General features: G+C 53.3%; 10 protein-coding genes across 10 annotated transcripts; 4 read left to right on the top strand and 6 right to left on the bottom strand.

Moving 5' to 3' along the window:
* Positions 1–321: 321 nt before the first annotated feature.
* LDX57_000820 (hydroxyacyl-thioester dehydratase HTD2) lies at positions 322–1,504 on the top strand (the record flags this gene model as incomplete). The annotated part of the gene is made up of 2 exons (XM_046082465.1): positions 322–923; positions 1,024–1,504. 2 exons carry the CDS (start codon positions 322–324, stop codon positions 1,502–1,504), a joined length of 1,083 nt encoding a protein of 360 aa, XP_045938422.1.
* Positions 1,505–2,928: 1,424 nt separating this feature from the next.
* On the top strand, positions 2,929–4,218 carry LDX57_000819 (uncharacterized protein; the record flags this gene model as incomplete). Its single annotated transcript, XM_046082464.1, has 1 exon — positions 2,929–4,218. One exon carries the CDS (start codon positions 2,929–2,931, stop codon positions 4,216–4,218), a length of 1,290 nt encoding a protein of 429 aa, XP_045938421.1.
* Positions 4,219–4,570: 352 nt separating this feature from the next.
* Positions 4,571–6,344, bottom strand: PIG-S (GPI-anchor transamidase GPI17; the record flags this gene model as incomplete). The annotated part of the gene is made up of 2 exons (XM_046082463.1): positions 4,571–6,043; positions 6,099–6,344. 2 exons carry the CDS (start codon positions 6,342–6,344, stop codon positions 4,571–4,573), a joined length of 1,719 nt encoding a protein of 572 aa, XP_045938420.1.
* A 394-nt stretch (positions 6,345–6,738) lies between these two features.
* LDX57_000817 (uncharacterized protein) lies at positions 6,739–7,492 on the bottom strand (the record flags this gene model as incomplete). Its single annotated transcript, XM_046082462.1, has 3 exons — positions 6,739–6,780; positions 6,843–7,086; positions 7,149–7,492. The coding sequence occupies 3 exons, from the start codon at positions 7,490–7,492 to the stop codon at positions 6,739–6,741; spliced, it is 630 nt and encodes a 209-aa protein (XP_045938419.1).
* Positions 7,493–8,136: 644 nt separating this feature from the next.
* Positions 8,137–9,723, top strand: IZH3 (hemolysin III family protein; the record flags this gene model as incomplete). The annotated part of the gene is made up of 2 exons (XM_046082461.1): positions 8,137–8,310; positions 8,398–9,723. The coding sequence occupies 2 exons, from the start codon at positions 8,137–8,139 to the stop codon at positions 9,721–9,723; spliced, it is 1,500 nt and encodes a 499-aa protein (XP_045938418.1).
* Positions 9,724–10,443: 720 nt separating this feature from the next.
* On the bottom strand, positions 10,444–11,577 carry LDX57_000815 (tRNA(Thr) (cytosine(32)-N(3))-methyltransferase; the record flags this gene model as incomplete). The annotated part of the gene is made up of 1 exon (XM_046082460.1): positions 10,444–11,577. One exon carries the CDS (start codon positions 11,575–11,577, stop codon positions 10,444–10,446), a length of 1,134 nt encoding a protein of 377 aa, XP_045938417.1.
* A 591-nt stretch (positions 11,578–12,168) lies between these two features.
* Positions 12,169–12,864, top strand: LDX57_000814 (uncharacterized protein; the record flags this gene model as incomplete). The annotated part of the gene is made up of 1 exon (XM_046082459.1): positions 12,169–12,864. One exon carries the CDS (start codon positions 12,169–12,171, stop codon positions 12,862–12,864), a length of 696 nt encoding a protein of 231 aa, XP_045938416.1.
* Positions 12,865–13,192: 328 nt separating this feature from the next.
* On the bottom strand, positions 13,193–14,734 carry LDX57_000813 (Zn(II)2Cys6 transcription factor; the record flags this gene model as incomplete). Its single annotated transcript, XM_046082458.1, has 3 exons — positions 13,193–14,020; positions 14,081–14,416; positions 14,504–14,734. The coding sequence occupies 3 exons, from the start codon at positions 14,732–14,734 to the stop codon at positions 13,193–13,195; spliced, it is 1,395 nt and encodes a 464-aa protein (XP_045938415.1).
* Positions 14,735–15,253: 519 nt separating this feature from the next.
* LDX57_000812 (NudC domain-containing protein) lies at positions 15,254–15,985 on the bottom strand (the record flags this gene model as incomplete). Its single annotated transcript, XM_046082457.1, has 3 exons — positions 15,254–15,285; positions 15,335–15,656; positions 15,740–15,985. The coding sequence occupies 3 exons, from the start codon at positions 15,983–15,985 to the stop codon at positions 15,254–15,256; spliced, it is 600 nt and encodes a 199-aa protein (XP_045938414.1).
* Positions 15,986–16,420: 435 nt separating this feature from the next.
* Positions 16,421–17,521, bottom strand: LDX57_000811 (NAD(P)-dependent alcohol dehydrogenase; the record flags this gene model as incomplete). Its single annotated transcript, XM_046082456.1, has 3 exons — positions 16,421–16,706; positions 16,756–17,185; positions 17,239–17,521. 3 exons carry the CDS (start codon positions 17,519–17,521, stop codon positions 16,421–16,423), a joined length of 999 nt encoding a protein of 332 aa, XP_045938413.1.
* Positions 17,522–17,835: the final 314 nt, after the last annotated feature.

Below are 17,835 nucleotides of genomic sequence, written 5' to 3'. Positions count from 1 at the left end.
ATAGTAAAGACTCGACCAATTGCAAGATGCAAACTGCAAGATGCAGATGAATGATGACGGAGAAGATGAAGAAACGATGAGAAAGATGGAGATCAAGAAGATCAAGAAGCCGGCCAAAGGGCAAAAAGCCGAGACGGCTTCTTGCCCGAACCGGCCTAGTGTGCCTCGGAAACGGCGAGGGCAGGGCAGTTCCGAGACTGCGGCTTTTCGAGATATCCTCCTCTTCCTCTCTCTTCTTTCCTCCCTCCTCTTCTATATACCACCCGGAGCGATCCCTTCCCTCACAATTCTTCTCTATATATGCCCTCGAACTTGCAAATTATGTCCCTCTTCACTACGGCGCGATGCGCACAACTCTCATGCTCCCGGCGAGCTTTCTCGGTCTATCACCGTCTCCGCTCCGCATCTACATCTACACCCGATGCCTCCTCCATTGCTGCCTCATTCCTCTCTCGATTTCAATCCCTAGGCCCTCAATCTCGCACCCAAATCCTCGACGCCAACCAGCTCCAACTCCTCTCCCTAACCCTTAACCGCCCCTCTCTCTTCCCCGCCTCTCCCCCTCTTTCCAATACATCCCCCACTGTCTCCGTGCCCCAAAACACCCCCGTCCCCCCTGGCTACCACCTCGTCTACTTTACCCCTGCGTTTCTTGAGGATGAGCTCGGTCCCGACGGTACTGACGTCTCGTATAACCCGTCAGCGCCGTTCACGCGACGCATGTGGGCCGGCGGCGAGGTACACTGGCCGCGCGGCGCAGATGGGAACCCGAACCCTTTGCGCGTGGGTCAGGAGGTGCGCGAGACGACGAAGGTGTTGAGCGCGGAGCCAAAGGTGGTGAGGAAGACGGGCGAGGAGATGATCGTGGTTGGCGTGGAGAAGGAGTTTAGGAATGAGTTTGGCGTGGCGGTTTTGGATCGCAGGTAGGCTGTCCACTTCCCAATCATATATTCACTTTTAGCTCTAGGGGGGCCGGAAGTGCTATATATAAGCCTCTTAGCTTGCTCATAATAATTATAACAGAAACTGGGTGTTCAAAAAGGAATTGACCGCCCCGGTGGCATCGACCTCGTCTGCCTCGGCGCTGGAGGTCTCCTCCAAACCGGCCTTCTCGGCCACCACCGCATCAGGGAACACGCATACCCGCACCCTGAGGCAAACAGCCGTAACGCTGTTCCGCTTCTCTGCTCTCACCTTCAACCCGCATAAGATCCACTACTCAACGCCCTGGGCCAGGGACGTAGAAGGCCACAGGGACATTGTGGTGCATGGGCCGTTGAATCTGATCTCCATCTTGGATCTGTGGAGAGATACGCGGTCTTCTGCATCTAGTGCTGATGGCGATCTGATTCTTCCGAAGAAGATTGCTTACCGCGCGACGAGCCCGCTGTATGCGGAGGAAGAGTACAGGGTAGTCTTGGATGAGGAGCAGGGAGATGGGATGGCTCGGGTGAGGATTCTGAGACCAGATGGAGAGGTGGCTATGAAGGCGGAGATTTATTAATTGAGCTTGAATTTGCTGTATTGCATTGCTTTGTTGTGTTGTGTATTTGAATGAGTTGGTTATACACAAATTTTCATATAGGTCATAGAAACCGCAGGTTGGTTGAGTGTCCAAACTATACACATAGCTACAACTTCTCCTGAACTCCAGAGCTCTCTCAATATAAGCACTCGCAAAATGACCACATGTTTCCATTTCGACCGTGACTCAGACTACACAACATGAGAGATCGACCCCTTGTCTCGATCAATCAGCTCTAAAGCTTGAATCATTAATGAGTTTTCATTATTGTACATGCTAGCGTTATTCATAAGGAAGGCACCTTGGCGGAGCAACAAAGTGAACACCTCGGGACACATTGAGAGAGCAGAAAGAGTCTCTCTGGTAACACAATTTGGTCTTTCTTTTATTTTCTTTGTGTAGTAACCCTGACAGGCGGCTCTATTGGTTGACTAATTTTCTTTTCTATAGAAGCCCTATCTGATGTTGTACAAGGTGACGGGGTTGGTGTGTCGGTTGCAAACTGAACTATATACTTGCATTGGGCTGGCGGCAAAAGAAGTGACAAAGTGAGCAATTTTGGGAATCCCTCTCATTGTGGTCCAATGGAAACAAAATAGATTAGAAAGATACCGAAGCAGAATAATAGAAAGCTTTCCTAGAAGATACCACTCTCCTTATAAAATCTCCTGGCCGGTTGGGATTGGGATACTGTTGGCCATTGCCATCCGAAAAAGCAGTTGACAGCAAAGCGTGCGATATGAACGACAAACATGCCACCTATCAAATCCAGAATCCATTAAGCAATGGCTAAAGGACTCCTTTGACACCGGAAGCAGCATCCCAAAGCCGAAAGACAAGGTACAATGGGATGGGCGCCTCCTACTCCCCCCAAGCCCACTGGCTCTCCTTTCATTTCATGTCCTGAAGACGAAACAGACTACAAACGAACCCATTGTAAGCTTCCCTTCCGCAGACAAATAAACATTTGCTTTGTGGATCGTGTGGATCAATCGGCTGCAGCTCCGGCGCGTACGTCGATTGAGCTCATTAGGCGATTTGCTACGACCGCGGCGCTTCCAGCTGCATCTATCTGCACGGGTTATTTTGGGCATCAGGTTGGCGGCTACAGAGTAAGGATGGATTTGACAAGTTGTTGCTCGTTTACTCCGGTCTCTCGCTCTTCTTGCTTTTCTCTCTCTTCTCTCGCACTCCATAGACACACTCTTTGTCTGCTTCATTGTTCAACATTTCAACACTCCTTTAACTAGTCCATTGTTGTCGATACCCTTGTTTCTAACATTCAATTCACCATTCTTTGATTTCAGCGCCACTGCCATATCCTTTGACCGTCATATAATTCAAGCTTCGTCCTAAAGACCGCCATTTGGCGATTCACCCCTATAGAGAAACGCACCGCCACCATGGCCGAATCGACACTCGCTATCACCGCTCGAGCGCCGTCGACCATGACATTCCTACTGCTCGCTCTAGTGGCTACATCGATCACCCCGAGCCACGCACTCAGTGTCCTCCTAGAGCGTGCCGCAGACACCTGTCCAAAGTCGTATTCGCGCTGCGAGAACGCAGGTCTCCCGGACTCCTTCTGCTGCCCGTCCTCGTCGACATGCGTGAGCTTGGACGGCGGATCGTCGGCCATCTGCTGCCCCAAGGGCCAGAGCTGCGAGTATATCCAGCCCATCACCTGCGACGTGCAATTGCAAAATGCAAAGCTGCATCAGACCAACGCTATCAAGACAACCAGGCTGGACGACAACCTGCCCAAGTGCGGTGATTCCTGCTGTCCTTTTGGATACAAGTGTAAGGGAGGCGAGATGTGCGAGATGGACACGGATGCACAGCCTTCATCGGCCACGAAAACATCAACAGCGACGCCCACGACAACGTCTGCTTCGTCCAAGCAATCCGCCACCACGGACTCAGATCCCTCCACCACCTCCGATACGGCAGTTCCCACGGTTGTATCGCCTACCAACCCTAAGGCATCATCCTCCCTCTCTTCCAACTCCAACTCCACCGCCGCCGCCGTGGCCGCTTCATGTCCTTCCTACCCCAGCAAAGCCGTCCTGGCGGGCTTTTTCCCCGGCGCGATCTTCGGCGCCGTGCTCGCCGCTTTAGGCATGATCCTCTTCCGACGCTGGCAACAGCGACAGCTCCCGGTGTCCGAGAAGGTCGCCCAACACACGCAACGCTCCTCCAACGGCACCTTAATTGGGATCTCCAGCCCCATCCCAACAGAAGACACCTCATACCGCACCGACTTTCTCCTCCGACGGTCTCGATCCTCCAAACGCAGCTCTGAAGGCGCTAGATCCGTTCTCCAACGCACCGGCACCCGCGTCAAGAGCCTCTTCGGCTCTACCCCCAAGATCACCGTCCAGCCGCCCCCGTCCGACGACGTGCCCCAAGTGCCTCAGATCCCGCCGATGCCTGCCCCGCCTCCTCTGCCCGTCACGCCGCCGCGACAGGTCCGTCCGCCCCGTCTGCCCAGCACGGAGAGTATCCGCGTATATACGCCCCCCGGCGTGTTTGCTAACACGGGCGTGCTGAAACCGGACCCGTATCCGTCGTTTCGGCCGGAGACGACCTTCACGGATATGATCGATCGGGTCGGGTTTAAGGATAAGAAGGGGGATCCGTCGTATAGGGTGACAGCTGGGTCGCAGGATAGTCCGACGAGGCGGAGGCCGTAGGGTCTTGGTTCTTTTCCTTGAGTATATGTTCCCGCTTGTGCTTGTTTTCCGTGTTGCTTTGTTCTGCATCTGCGTGTTCTTAGGTTGAAAGGCATTGCGATTGCGTGTCCTGTGTGTTTATATAGATTCCCGATTCCCCCTGGCAGATACCTCCATACCGATATAATGTGTGCATAGTGTGGACGAGCGGCTTTCGAGATATGTGTGAAATTGAACTCTCTTGACATAGTTAGCATGTCTTAATAATAATAGTATCATTCAATGTGCTTGTCTGATGAAGAACGAATTCAAATTGAACAAAAAGTATACTATATTACAGTGCGAAGACAATTATATAAACTGATATCAAACCTCACAAACGTGCTCTCTTAGCCTTCCAGCTGGCCACTGCTCGTTTGACTTCCTTGAGCAGTCCAACAACAAGAGGCACACCAATAGGCCCCAGCAAGGGGAGATAGACCGCCACCTTGTGTTCATCCGGGAAATAAACCTGACCGACCATGCTCTTCTCGAAGAAGCTGCGCTCGGCCTCTGACTCGGCAACGCGGGCGTTACTCAATGCCGCTTGGAAGCGACCCTCTTGGAGATGAGTGCATGCGGACGCTAGATGGCTGAGTGTCGTGGACACGGAGGTTGCGACCGAGGCGGGAATGGGGATGGAGGGCAAGGACTCGGTAAGACGAGCGAGAGAGCCCATCGTGGACGAGGCGGAGAAAAGAAGAGTTGCGGCGCGAATGCGAATGAGCGTCTGCAGCCGGAAAGGAAGGGAGGATGGCGTGGTAGGCGCGCCCAGCAGGGTCAAAAGCTGGTGGGAGAAGGTGAGGAAAGCCGGGCGAAGAGACTCCTGGGGGAGATACGAGGGATTGCTGGGATTATCGACCGTCTTGGACAAGGGAGGATTGAGAATAAAGACTCCGCCCCATTGAGGGATGATCCAGCTGGTGGCGCTGCTCTCTTTTACGACCATCGGGGATTGAGAGGGATCAGGCACGTAGAGAATGAAGTTGATCGTGGGACCGCTGCCAATGCTAGGGCTCAAGGGCCATTCAGCTGCATTGATGAAAGCGCTCAGGTCTTCCGTCTTAAGGGTCCACGCCCCCACTGACTCATCATATTCCGGGAGAGGTGCCGTGGGCGAGAAGCCCGCGTAGAGCTGGACCTGTGTGTCGACGGTGAAGTTGCTAATCGGGGAGTAGGCATGAAGCAGAGGCGAGATGTACTCATCTACGGCAGCCTGAATATCCCAGGACGAGGGCTGCGAGCCTGGCGTAAACAATGAGAAGGCCAGATGATACGTGTCTGCGTGCTTCATGGAGCGGCGCAACCGCCGGCTGATACTCTCTGCCAGCTGCGGAGAGATCGAATTGAGAAGCGCAGAGGGCTGCTGGTTGTTCGACGAGGCCGGGGTGTTGGTATTGGCGCTCACGACATTGTTGTCAGACAGCACATGCGCCACAATGGCTTTCTCTTCCGTGAACAAATTCTGGAGCGTTCCTGCGATGTATCCCGAGAGCGGCGGGTTGGAGGACGACGGAGGGGGCACCTGGCTGGGCGGGTAATAAACATCCAGCTGCGTAGTGTCGGCATGAAGCTCCGACTGAGGAGCTGTCAAGTCATCGCGCGCGAGCAGACGAACGGTCAGCGCGGTATCGGCCTTCCCCTCTTCTTCTCTGTCGTCGGACAGCTTGAGTCGGAGATGATGCGCGGAGAACTCGTTCAGGTCATCGAGGGTGTGTTGCGTCGCCCGGATAAGATGCTGCGCGTCGGACTCCGGGAGAGAGGGGGTATCGAATCGAATATCAAGCGGGAATACTGGGCGACAAGTCTATCGATTGTGAAGCTGATCAGCAAGGTTCGTTCGTCATTAGAAGGTGTCCTACCTTTCCATCAGCCCAATCCACCATGTCCTCGACGGGCAATCGAGCGCGGTAGATGGACGTCGTCTTCCACCAGATCGGAAATCCCAAGAAGATTATGACCGCCCAGAAGGCAGCGATCACTTTGAATCGCGTCTGAATGGCCTCTGGCTTCTCCGGGGGAGGAGCTCGCGGGGCGGACGGAGTAGCCATGGAGTCGTCCTGGGGAGTCAGGGAGGAAGACCCCCGGTCTTCATTCTTATCGGTCATGGTCAGGACATGCTTTGACCGGAAAAGAAGGGGGGATCCGGTTGCACTATAGTGTGCAGGGAATGATGGAGAGGAGGGGGGTGTGAAAGAGCGACGGAGGAAAGGTGACGACGGCGGAGGACAAGTAGTCGACGGGCGGAAATGTTCTGCGATCGCCGAGGTCACCGCAATGCAACTCCACATCCATACACCGTTGTAGACTATCATCTTTGAAAGACAGATTGATATGATTTGGTTAAGAGAAGATCATGACGACCAAATTTTGATTCACAACAGACACTAGTATTCCACCTCATTAAAAAGAATAAAAGAAACCAAACAATCCGGGTATCTTGATCTACAGTATAAAACACCAAAACAATAAACCCCAAACACCTCTCCATCCAGACTTTGACTAATACTCCTTTTCGAAAAGCTTCTGGATGGGTTTTGCGGCCTGGTGTAGTGTCTGTTAGTCACTGCTGCACAGGATCTTAAGAAAGAAAGGGGGATGCATACGTCGATAAACCGCTCCAAATCCTGGTCCAAGCTGGCCAAATCATCCTTTCGTTTGTTGTTCTCAGCGATCAGAGCCTGCTTGCGTTTGAGAAGCTCCTGACGGGCTTGCTCAAGTTTCTCACGCTCGGCATGTTCATGATTGATTCGGGCCACCATGAGTTCGTGGGCATCGGAGTCGTTGTGTTCGGGGAAAAGGGCCAGGAACTCCTCGACAGGGATTAGAGGAAGGGCCAGGTATTTGTGGCTAGGAGATAGAAATCTAATTAGCGGTGACAGGGCGTGACAGCTGTGCGAAAGACCACCTACTCATAAGACTCGCAGGCAGCGATTTCACCGGCCAAATGCCGTTGCTCATAATACAGATTCTGCAGTTGGAGATGTAACCGATCGATCTCCTGGCGACCTTCGGCGGTAGATTGTTTCGTCTCACGCACGCGGAGAATTGCCTCACGATTCTGACCACGCAGACGAGCCAGCAGAGCAAATAACCGCTTTTGTTCCTTCGACGCGGTCAGGGCAGCTTCTTGCGGGTCGGAGTCTGCGGTCGGATCCAAGGCAGCCAGCAATCGCTGGCATTGATCGCGGGTCTCGGCGCTGGTGGACAACACGGGCAATAGCGAGGGTTCGGCGACTAGGTCACGGACAGCCATGGCGACAGGTTTGAATGAGGTAGTTGGAGGATTGAAGGGAGGGGAGCGAGAGGCGGATCGATGATGAACGTGGATGCAATGCGGTCGCTGATGGGCTGGACGGCGCCGCTGGTCCAAAGAGTTGAAAGCCTTTTCAGTTCTGTTGAATGGCGGGCTGAAATCCACGAGGATAGAAGCAATCGCGAATGAATGAGGGCGAATCTATCATTGGAGGAGATTAGGAAGGAGAGAAAGAGGGCGGCGTCTCGGCGAGAAATTAATTAACTGGATTGAAGTTAATTGACGCCCCCCACTTGACTTTCTCTCTCTCCCTCTCTCTCTCTCTCCGGCTCTCTTCTTCTCTCCTCTCCTCTCCTTGTCGGTACTTTGTTCTGGGCCATTTTTAAAGTCGTTTCCCTCCTTTTTCTTTTTCCAGTTCAATTTCTCTCTCCTCTCCCTTGCATTGTATCGCTTCATACTTGTTTTTGTTTGTGTTTCTGGCTTTTCATTTCTTTCTTCTCTCCGATCATCTCCGACCGTCGGGCCCCCAACCACTCTTAGTTTCCTCAACCCAACAACCCACACTCCTTTCCCCTCACGGTCGTGATATGTGCAATTAGCCTCGCCAATTCCTGACCGGTGGGAATCTGTTGGACGGTATCATCATGACTTGCTCGGCGCAATCTATGACCATCGAGTCGTACCCCGAAGCCTCGACAAGTTCGTACGCCACTCCCTCCGAAGAAACCGCTCTTCTGCGGGACCGACGCCGAAGACACTCCTTTCATACGGCGAGGAAGCTTTCGTGCGACTATGATGCCGACGCTGTGTTTTTAAGAGTGAGTACCCTGGCCGGGTGGCGCCCTCTTGCCCCGTCTTGTCCTTGCCGCTGCGGAACATTTCCCCTGACCCAGACTTTTCTATAGGTTGAACTCTTTCTGGCGGAGCTGGAAAGACGTATGCACTGGATCGAAGAATATCGTCGCTCTCATATGGTTCAGGTCGATTCCAGTCTACGTCGCGGATATGCAACGCTTGAAGCCGTTAGGGACTCTTGTTCCCATGCCTCAGGGGAACTGATGGGCAGCGGCAAGAAGAGAGCCAAGATTTTGGTGGAGACCCTCGAAGACCGCTACAACGATGCTCTGGCAACCAAGGAGACCCTGGAGCAGAAGGCTCAGGTTGGAATTCGCCTGATGGAGACTTTTCTGACCGAACTGGAATCTCGAGCGCACGCCGTGCGGGACCGAGGCATCTACGGCGCCCTGGACGACGGGTGGAAGGCGGTTGATTCGAAGCTGGTACATGCTCGCGAGGTAGTCGATGAGGGCATGGAGCGTGCCCGGAAAGCGAAGGACACTTTGCGCGAAAACATCGACCAAGCCATCCTGCTGGCCAAAGAGCAGCGGCTGATCACTTATGCGGATCTTCCGCACCCGTGGCGAGTCAACCCGCACATCTTGCAGGGTTATCGGTTCACTTCCTCCAAGGTGGAATGCTTCACTTCCATGTTCACCTACTCCAACGAGCTGGTCAATATCTGGTCGCATCTGATCGGCTTGTTCATCGTTCTCTCGGTCGCCTTCTACTTCTACCCCCTGAACCCGAACTTTCACCTCAGTACCAACACGGACGTGGTGATTGCGGCCGTCTTCTTCTTCGCTGCGTGCAAGTGCCTGGTCTGCAGTACCCTCTGGCACACCATGAGCAGCATTGCCAACCAAGGTCTGATGGAGCGATTTGCCTGCGTGGATTACACCGGCATTTCGATGCTTGTGGCGGCTTCCATCGTGACCACCGAGTACACGGCGTTTTACTGTGAACCCGTGTCCCGCTGGACTTATATCCTTCTCACCATGTCCCTTGGGATTGGAGGTGTCATCCTTCCCTGGCACCCGACGTTCAACCGGGCGGATCTCGCATGGGCTCGAGTAGCCTTCTACGTGTCGCTGGCCCTCACCGGTTTTGCACCACTGTTCCAGCTGACCTACACGCGAGGCTTTTCATGGTGCCTGTACTTTTACGCGCCCGTCGTGAAGAGCATCATGGTATACTTTGTGGGAGCCTGTGTCTACGCCTCTCAGGTGCCCGAACGATGGAGTCCCGGGCTCTTCGACTACGTTGGAGGCAGCCACAACATCTGGCACTTGGCCGTCTTGGGTGGCATCCTGTTCCACTACTGTGCCATGCAGGACCTGTTCGCCAATGCTTTCCAGCGTGCGAAGGGAGAATGCCCCAACCTTGCTGGATAGAGCGGATGGAGTTGCAACCACTTCCCACCAACGGTTTTTGAGTAGACACATCTGCAAGTCAAATAACCGTTTCGGCTTTCTCGGCCTTCCATGCCACGCCTGACCCCCTCATGGTTCCTCTTTGGTTGTCGGCTTGGCCCACCGTTTATACATTCCGGTGCACCGGGTCTTGATCTTCTTGTACATACATTTTGAATTTGATATGCCTGAGAGCCATGGTTCTTTGCGACCATTTTCTCCTGGCTATCAAACTGGTACCTTTGTATCTATGGTGTCCTTTCCCTCCGGTCCCCTCGGGCTGGTCCTTTATCACTAAGCGTTACGTTTACGGTAAATAGAGCATTGTCAGAGTTCATCAAAAGTGTCATTCGTCGGCAGATGCCGAACTGTTCTTGATTCATGGAGATATTCTAGATATCATTTCTATACTGCATTCAAACTGATTTCTATCTGTCGTGACATCGTGAAACTTACCATCTCTACCTTGGACGGTTTTATGGTTGGGCGAACTTTGGCCTGGAGCATTTCGTGGAGATCGAAGTTCAACCTCCGGGCCTGCAAGCATGTTTCTAGGCCTTTCCCGCACGGCCAATGCGTGGCGACTTCTGTCGAACAGGCCTCGTGGAAACAAAGTTCAAATTCGAACCCGATACTGAGAATCCGTCTAAGAGCGTGGACTGACTTGCAGTGGACTATACACCGAGCACAATCTAGGGATGATCACGCTTCGCTCTTCTCATCACCCGCGGGAGCAGCATCTGCCCGCTTGAGGAAATGGCCCTGGATCCAGGCCCGATACATCTTCAGTTTCTGTTGGCGATTGACAATCAAACGGTTGTCCACGGCCAGTTTCTGAATTTCAAAGGCCCCTGGCTCCGCCGAGGCATCCGTCGCAGGCGATTCCGACTCTTCTTCCACCTTCTCCGGTAGACCCTTCTCGGGAGTCCACTGACCCCACATCCGACGCAGTTGCTCCTTGTCAAAGAAGTACACGCGCGTGCCGTCACCACGGATGTAGAAGTTCTCACCCATGTACCGGCCCTTCTTGAATCGCACTTGGGCCAGGTCTCCTCGGCCGTAGTCACGGAACAAGACCCGACCGCCGGGCTTCAAGACACGGTATACATTGCGAATAGCCTGCTCCCACTGGTTGGGCGCCAGGGCGGAGAAAATGAAAATCAGAATCACCACATCCACCGACCCCTCGGTCAATCCGGGCGGAAGGCCGTTCTGGTTCTCATCGGGCGCGGCCGAGACGTCCCACACGTCGGCGGTCATAAATTTCGGGTTATAGTGCTCGCTGTCGCGCATGACCTGAACGGCCGTCTTGGAAAAGTCGCACGCATGCACCATGAGTTCTTCGTTGGCGTTGTTCAGCAGCAGCGGGAACGCCGTGTTTCCAGCGCCGGCGCCCACCTCTAGCACGACCTGGCGACCGGCTCCGGCGGTCGTGACATCCGCTAGAACGGGGAACTCCTGACGCAGCCATTTGCGGTCCTTGAAGAAATTGGCCGTGTTGTTCTTGTAGAATAGATTCCACCACTTGGCGGGGTCGGCGTTGAAGCGGGCGCGGTCGAAATCGGATACGGGCGATTCGCGCTGCTTGGCGTACTGGGTTTCGGCGAACGCCTTGAAGTTGTCGTCCGGTTCGACGTGGTCCCAGGCATTGAACTCATAGACGTCGTCGCCTTGTTCGAGGTAGCGCGAGCCGAACTGGAAGGGATCTGTGCGTTTGAGGTTGTTGGCGGGGTCGTGCGAACGATGCGGGGGGACTTGAGGTGGTTGCACGATCTGAGCAATGCTCAGGATATCCTGGGGGTCGGGAGGTGAGATTGGCGCTGTGGAGTCCGACATGATGGTTTCTCTTTCTGTGAAGGAGGTCGAGGGGAAGAAAGAGAAAGGAAGAAAGAAAGTCTTTGAGGAATAAGGCCCTGAAGGAAAACCTTGCGGAGAAAAGAAAAAAAACCAAACGGAAATGGCGGGGCCCCTTGATGCCTCAGGCAACAAGCGGGCCCGGTCAGAATGTGGGTGCCTGAGGGATCTGCATGCTCGACCCTGGCAGGCCTCAGGCAGCAGGATACGAATCCCGTGGGATTCCCCAGTCCTTTGTCCTTGTCACTTCTTCTCTCTTCCTCCGTCTCACTCCCGACTCCTCACTTGACTCTGCATTCCTGCCCACAGCTGGGGATAGGCTGTGTGTTGTGTGATATCTGGCCTCTTTGCCCATCACGGTGACCTGGCCTTTCGTCATCATTCTATTAGCGCCTGGCATGACCTACTGCCGGAGTACTACATAGACGTACTATCAGTATTCATATACAACCGTGCATCGCCATTAACTCTCTACATTCTACTCCTCCGCTATATACACACATTGACATTGCCAGCGACAAGGGTCAAACTCCTCACTATCCAAACCCGAATTTACACTTCCTGCCCTAGAATATGGGCATATTCAACTGGCTCTGCTGCATTCCCTCAAGCACATCTCCTCCCCCGCTCTCAGCCTCGTCTCAGCCTCGTCACCACCACCATCCCACCACCACCAACTCAGCAAACCATGGCTCCTTAGGGGAAGAAACTGGCTACACCTCACCATCTGACCTCCCAGCCTACACGCCCCGCCCCGTCAGCATCCACGAAAAGACACTAGAACTACACATGCGCGATCCCCCGATCTCATCCACCTCTACCACGTCTAATCACTACCCGAATCATCACCAAGAGAGTCAACACGACTACCCCGACGAAAAAGCCCACTACCAATACGACCAGGATCATCATCCACTCCCGTTACGAAATAGTAATCGTCCCGAGGATCTCTCGTCCGACGTCTCCTCTGCTATCTCGTTTACTAGTAGTTACGGGAACACGTCCACCGCGACGAGGGATACGCCGCCGCCGCCGTATTCTCCGAGAGAGGGATCGCCTGTGCCGGGCCGGTCGAGGTCGGCTTCTTCGGTCTCGGGACGGGGGATGGGATGGGCTCCAGGTGTTGGTAATGGTGGTGGTGGTGGGGTCCCGACGCAGATGATGCAGATTGCGCAGCCGAGGCCTGTTTTTCAGAGACGGGAGACGTTGATGAGGAGTTTGGTTGCCAGGAGGAGTATCGAGGAAGAGGTCGAGGGGAGGGGGTATTAGCACTAAGTGTCATTTTGTTGTGATTCGGGGTGTTGTCTTTTGTCGGGGTCTTCGAGAGTCGATGATTGAGTGAAGTGGGATGGTATGGTATGGGATGGATATGCTTGGATCTACTAATGTTTACGATTACGATGGATGGGTTATGGAAGGACACTTGAGTGCATGGGTTCTGGCGTTCAAGGGGAGCAATTGGTCGTTATTTATACTATACTATAATATATTCTGTCCTGGTGCAAACCCAGGATCGATGTCACAATCAATACGATATACATTCTGTCATGATCCGAGGATTCATCAACACATATCCACCTATTCCAACGATAATACATCAAGAACCATTCAAATCAACCAGCATCATCCGCTCCTGCACATGCCGCAGTAAATACCCGCACACCTGCGCCGGAAACTCCAACAGCGCCAGAACCCGCGGATCATCGCTATATTCAAGATACATGCAGATCGCCGCACATTCGGACTTGATCCTCGTCTCCATCCACCAGAAATGCACCGAGTCGACCAGACCCAACCACCAGGCCAAGATGAGCAGAGCGGGCGGGTCCTTCGCTAGTACCCGGTCGTAGAACGGCTCCGTTAACCGGCCTACGAAGTTCATGTACTTGCTGAAACTGCGGGCGGAGCGCTCTGCGGATAACAGCGGGGTGAGCATGCGGAGGGGCCAGTGGTAGGGATTCGTCTCTTCGGTACTGGTCTCGTTGATGTCGCAGATGTCGGCGAACGCGGGGTCCAGGCCCTCACGGCCAATTCGATGGTCGTCGAAGAGCGGGTTCTCGTTGCGGGACGCCATGAAGGTGTCGAAGTAGATGCTGGTGGTAAGCCAGCGGCGGGTGAGGCCGAGGAGGTGGCGCAGGCCGCTCTGGAGTAGGAGCCAGTTTAAAGCGTTGGGGCTGTCGGAGAAGACGAAGGAGTTGTGGGGACTGTAGGTCTCGAGTCGGAACGTGTGCACGGTCATCAGGAAACAGGCTGAAAACAGAGAGTCCATGTTGTGAGACCCGGCGTGAGAAATCTCGTGCGAGTACTGGTTGATGGCTTTTTGCCAGTGGTACGCCTCGACGGCTGTGTAGGCGCTGTTATCGGGGAGGATGTGGCAGAGGTGCGTTGTAGCGGTACCGATGATGGCGTGCATGAGGAATGGGGTCTGGGTGACAGTTAGGAAGGGCATGGGACTTGACGGTTACTGTCTCAATGGTGTGCTGACTTGAAGTGCAAGTTGAATAGTCTTACTCCAGAGAAAACGTTCGGTGCTCCCGTTGTCAACCGTGGGCATGGTATGTTCATGGAAATGATGCAGTGAGCGAAGGTTGTCGGAAAAATTCCCATCTTTGGGATTGAGTCGAAGTAGCTCGTTGATCTTCTTTGAAATCGCCGACAGTGACAACGAATGTGCGGTCGTGCCTGGCGACGTCAAACTGGGCGCTTTCTCAGCCAAGTACGCAACAATGTCTTTGTCATGTTTGAAGACCGGTTGTGGCTCATAGAAGCAATCCACGCCGTGTTTTTGGCATCGCAGACATTGTGGTTTAGTTTCGTCACACTAAGCGGAGTCAGAAATTGCTACACAAGACAGAGCCATCTTTGGGAGAAGAGGATTATATGATGGTAGAGAACGGATTCATAGTACCTTTATCCGTCGTTCCTTGCACTTCACGCATCCAGCACGAGACTTCCGATGGGCTCGCCGAGCATGATAGACAGATTTTACGGCCCTTCCAGAAGGCCCAGTCCCAGGCTGGTGCAGGGTTACTCGGAAAACACTCTGCTGGCCCTGCAGGGTCCCGGATGGCTTAGGAGGTCTGTAGCTGCCGTGCGAGGGTGTACTCTTGGGGGACGTATCATCGGAGGCCGTTGACATTATGGGCCAAAATCGATGGTTGATCTAGACCGTCACCTAGCTGCTTAGCGATCATAGAACCACCGAACCGAGATTCGATACTACTAACCCAGAAGAATTAGTGTGAACCAATAGACAGCGCGGTATGTAAAATGACCGAGATGCTGCATCCTTATTTGCCCATCGGACAAGATGTGTGGAGCAGCCCATAGGATGAAGGGTGGATGGTCCCCCTGCTATTGTGCTAGTACAATGAAAGGTGGCATCGGATTGACAGACCAGGAAGAGATGAGGGAGCAAAGAAGCAAGACGAGACGAGACGTTGGGGCGACACGAGGCTGGCACTAGTCTTAACTAGGCAACTCTCGTATCCTAAACCGGGGTTCATCTACAAAGGCCATTAAACGTGTTATGTCAAACGATAGGATATTAATTCAATGCAGCTCATGTACTATGCATAGTCGCGGGACTCCGTTCCCTGAGAAAGTAGACACGCTCATAACTTCGTACACCATTCATAAGGTTTCCAACACGCTAGCTTCAACCGATCTGGGCGTTCGAGAAGTCCATTTCTACAAAACCTGTTAGAAAAGCTAGAAACTTGGCAATTGAACCACATACCTGGGTGTTCGGCCTGGAACTTCTTCAAGATATCCATCTTGCGCTGCTCATCACTGCTCGGCCCGCCCATTTCTTTCTGGCGCTGGTCGTACATCATCTTCTCAACCATGGCCCTTGTCTCTCCATCCAGATCGCTCAACTTGGAATTTTCGGGGGTGATCTTGCTGACATCGATCTTCGGCGCCGTGGTCACCACGTGCGGCCACCATTCCACCTTGTTGGCCTTGTCCAGGTGGACCGCCACTTCCTTTCCGGGGGGTTTCGACGTTGTCTCCAAAGTCCACGAGCATTCATCCACGAGAACGGGGTGGGGAAAATCGCCCTAGATGTTGCATTAGCCTTGCGACTTCTTCACCTCACGTACGACGGCAGGCAAATTTGAGAAAGAGAGACGGGGAAGAATACCTCAATAAACGGCTCCTGTCCCTTAATGGCCACCTTGATTTTCGACTTGGTCAAAACCACATCCATGTCCCTTCCCTTGATGTTTGCGGGAATCGGAATCGTTATGTCCACGTCTTGGATGCTCTGGGTCCACTTGTACGGCAGCTGCGCCTGTTCGGCCTCCTCCTTGGCCTTGCGCTCTCGTTCTTCGCGCTCGCGCTCGGCGGTCTCGGCCGCGGTGGGATCGCGTTCCACGTCGGTAGACATTTTGCAGTGATCGGATTATCGAAGGAGAGAAGGGCTGGTCGTAGCTCCGGGGTAGCTGTGGAGGGGTAATAGTGGGGTAAGCGAGTGTTTTTCTTGCGGTGAGGCAGGAAGGTGGATTTACCTTAAAATCTGCCAAACGGTCCGGTGTAGATAAACGGAGATATGAAGGAGGTGTAGTGAGTACAGAGTAGTGTGGAGAAGTCGAGTGAGAGGAAAGGGAAGGTCTGGTCTTCGAGCATCTTCGACTGTGATTTCATCCGCCGGGTGGACCCGCTCAACATGCGGCCTCTAAACTGCTTTGGGCTCCTCCGTTGATCTCGATCTACTGTCAACATCTGACTACATGTCTAGGGTTCATGCCATGTTTTGTCCATTTATGTGTTGATTGGGCTGATTGATAATATCTAATACTTTGTCTTACTCTAGAAGCTAGGTTCACTCTCCCCGAACCAACACCCCGCGATATCGCATCTTGCCATCTCTGAGCACCTGCATCGCCTCCTCGATACCCTCCCCAGTCAATGGAAAGGTCTGGGTAGTTGGAACGATCTTCTTCTTTGAGGCAAATTCCAAGAGAGCGCGAATACTATGACGGGATGCGACTAGAGACCCTTGAATCCGAATACCTTGGAAGCACAACTGCAGTGTGGGAATCGCAGATGGCTCAAACGTCGCAGTCAGCGGATAGATGGAGCTGGGCGAATCCATCAGGGGAATCAGGCTGAGATGAGGTTAGCCATGGTCATTGAGGGTGCCATAAGATTACATACGATTGGTAATCCAAACCGCCACTTCCGCAGAGCAGCAAGTGCTTCAGGGATTTCAGATCCTGCGGCTTCTCTCCTGAGCGAAACACATGATACTCAGAGGCACCGTACTCCGTGGCTTCCTGCCTTTTCGACTCCGAGCTGGAAAGGACCACTACATGGTAGCCCATTGCAGCGGCAAGCTTGATGGCAATATGCCCGAGTCCTCCGACCCCCATGATTCCTACCCGGTCTCCAGCCTCGATGCCAAACCGCGTCAAGACAGTCCAAACTGTGGCGCCGGCACACATCAGCGGTGCGGCATCAACAGAACTTAGCTTTTCCGGGATTGGGTAAACGCAATTAGCATCCCACACAGCGCCTAAGCTGAACGTCCCATTGTCGAAGTCGCTGGCTCCGTATATCTTCCGCTCTTTGCAGTATTGATCCCAACCTGTCCGGAGTTAGAAAGGAAGCCCGGGGTATCTCGAAGGAAGGGGTTCCTACCAGTAGCGCAGTTGTTGCAAGAGGCGCAGATGCTGTGAGTAAACGCAAACCCTACCCGGTCCCCAACTTTGACTGAAGTAACGCTAGCACCTAGGGCTTTGATAATACCAATCCCTTCGTGACCTAGAACTTGACCGGATTTCAAATAATGCTCGTCTGTTCCACATAGGCCAGATGCAGTGGTTTCAATGTAAACCTCGTTGTGCTCTAGGGTGCGGGTAACCTTGTCGGCAACGATCTTGCCCTCGGGGGAGCCACGGAAAACGTCGAATGTCACGCTCATTTTGAAGGTTGGAACAGGATTATAATTTTTCAAGACGTAAGATAGAACAGCATTCTCATATACGTTGCAACACAATCGTTTTATACCTAGAGAATTGTGGACTGTTGACTAAACATGATAGGTAATCAAATATCTCTTCGGACGCTTTCTTTGCCGTCGCCACGATGCTGATGTCCGACAGATGCTAGGACGGTCAATGAGTTGCCCCGTTACGGAGACTAACTCGGAGACTTTCAAAATGTATGTTTATGATCCATCTATTAGGAGGCACTATGGGGTTGTCAGAGGACCGGTTTCGCACATTGGGTTAAGAG

This window comes from Aspergillus melleus (genome assembly GCF_016097325.1).
Source record: "Aspergillus melleus strain CBS 546.65 chromosome Unknown contig1, whole genome shotgun sequence".
NCBI lineage: Eukaryota > Fungi > Ascomycota > Eurotiomycetes > Eurotiales > Aspergillaceae > Aspergillus > Aspergillus melleus.
The sequence above is the reverse complement of the archived record's forward strand: the minus strand, read 5'-3'. Positions and strand labels throughout refer to the sequence as shown.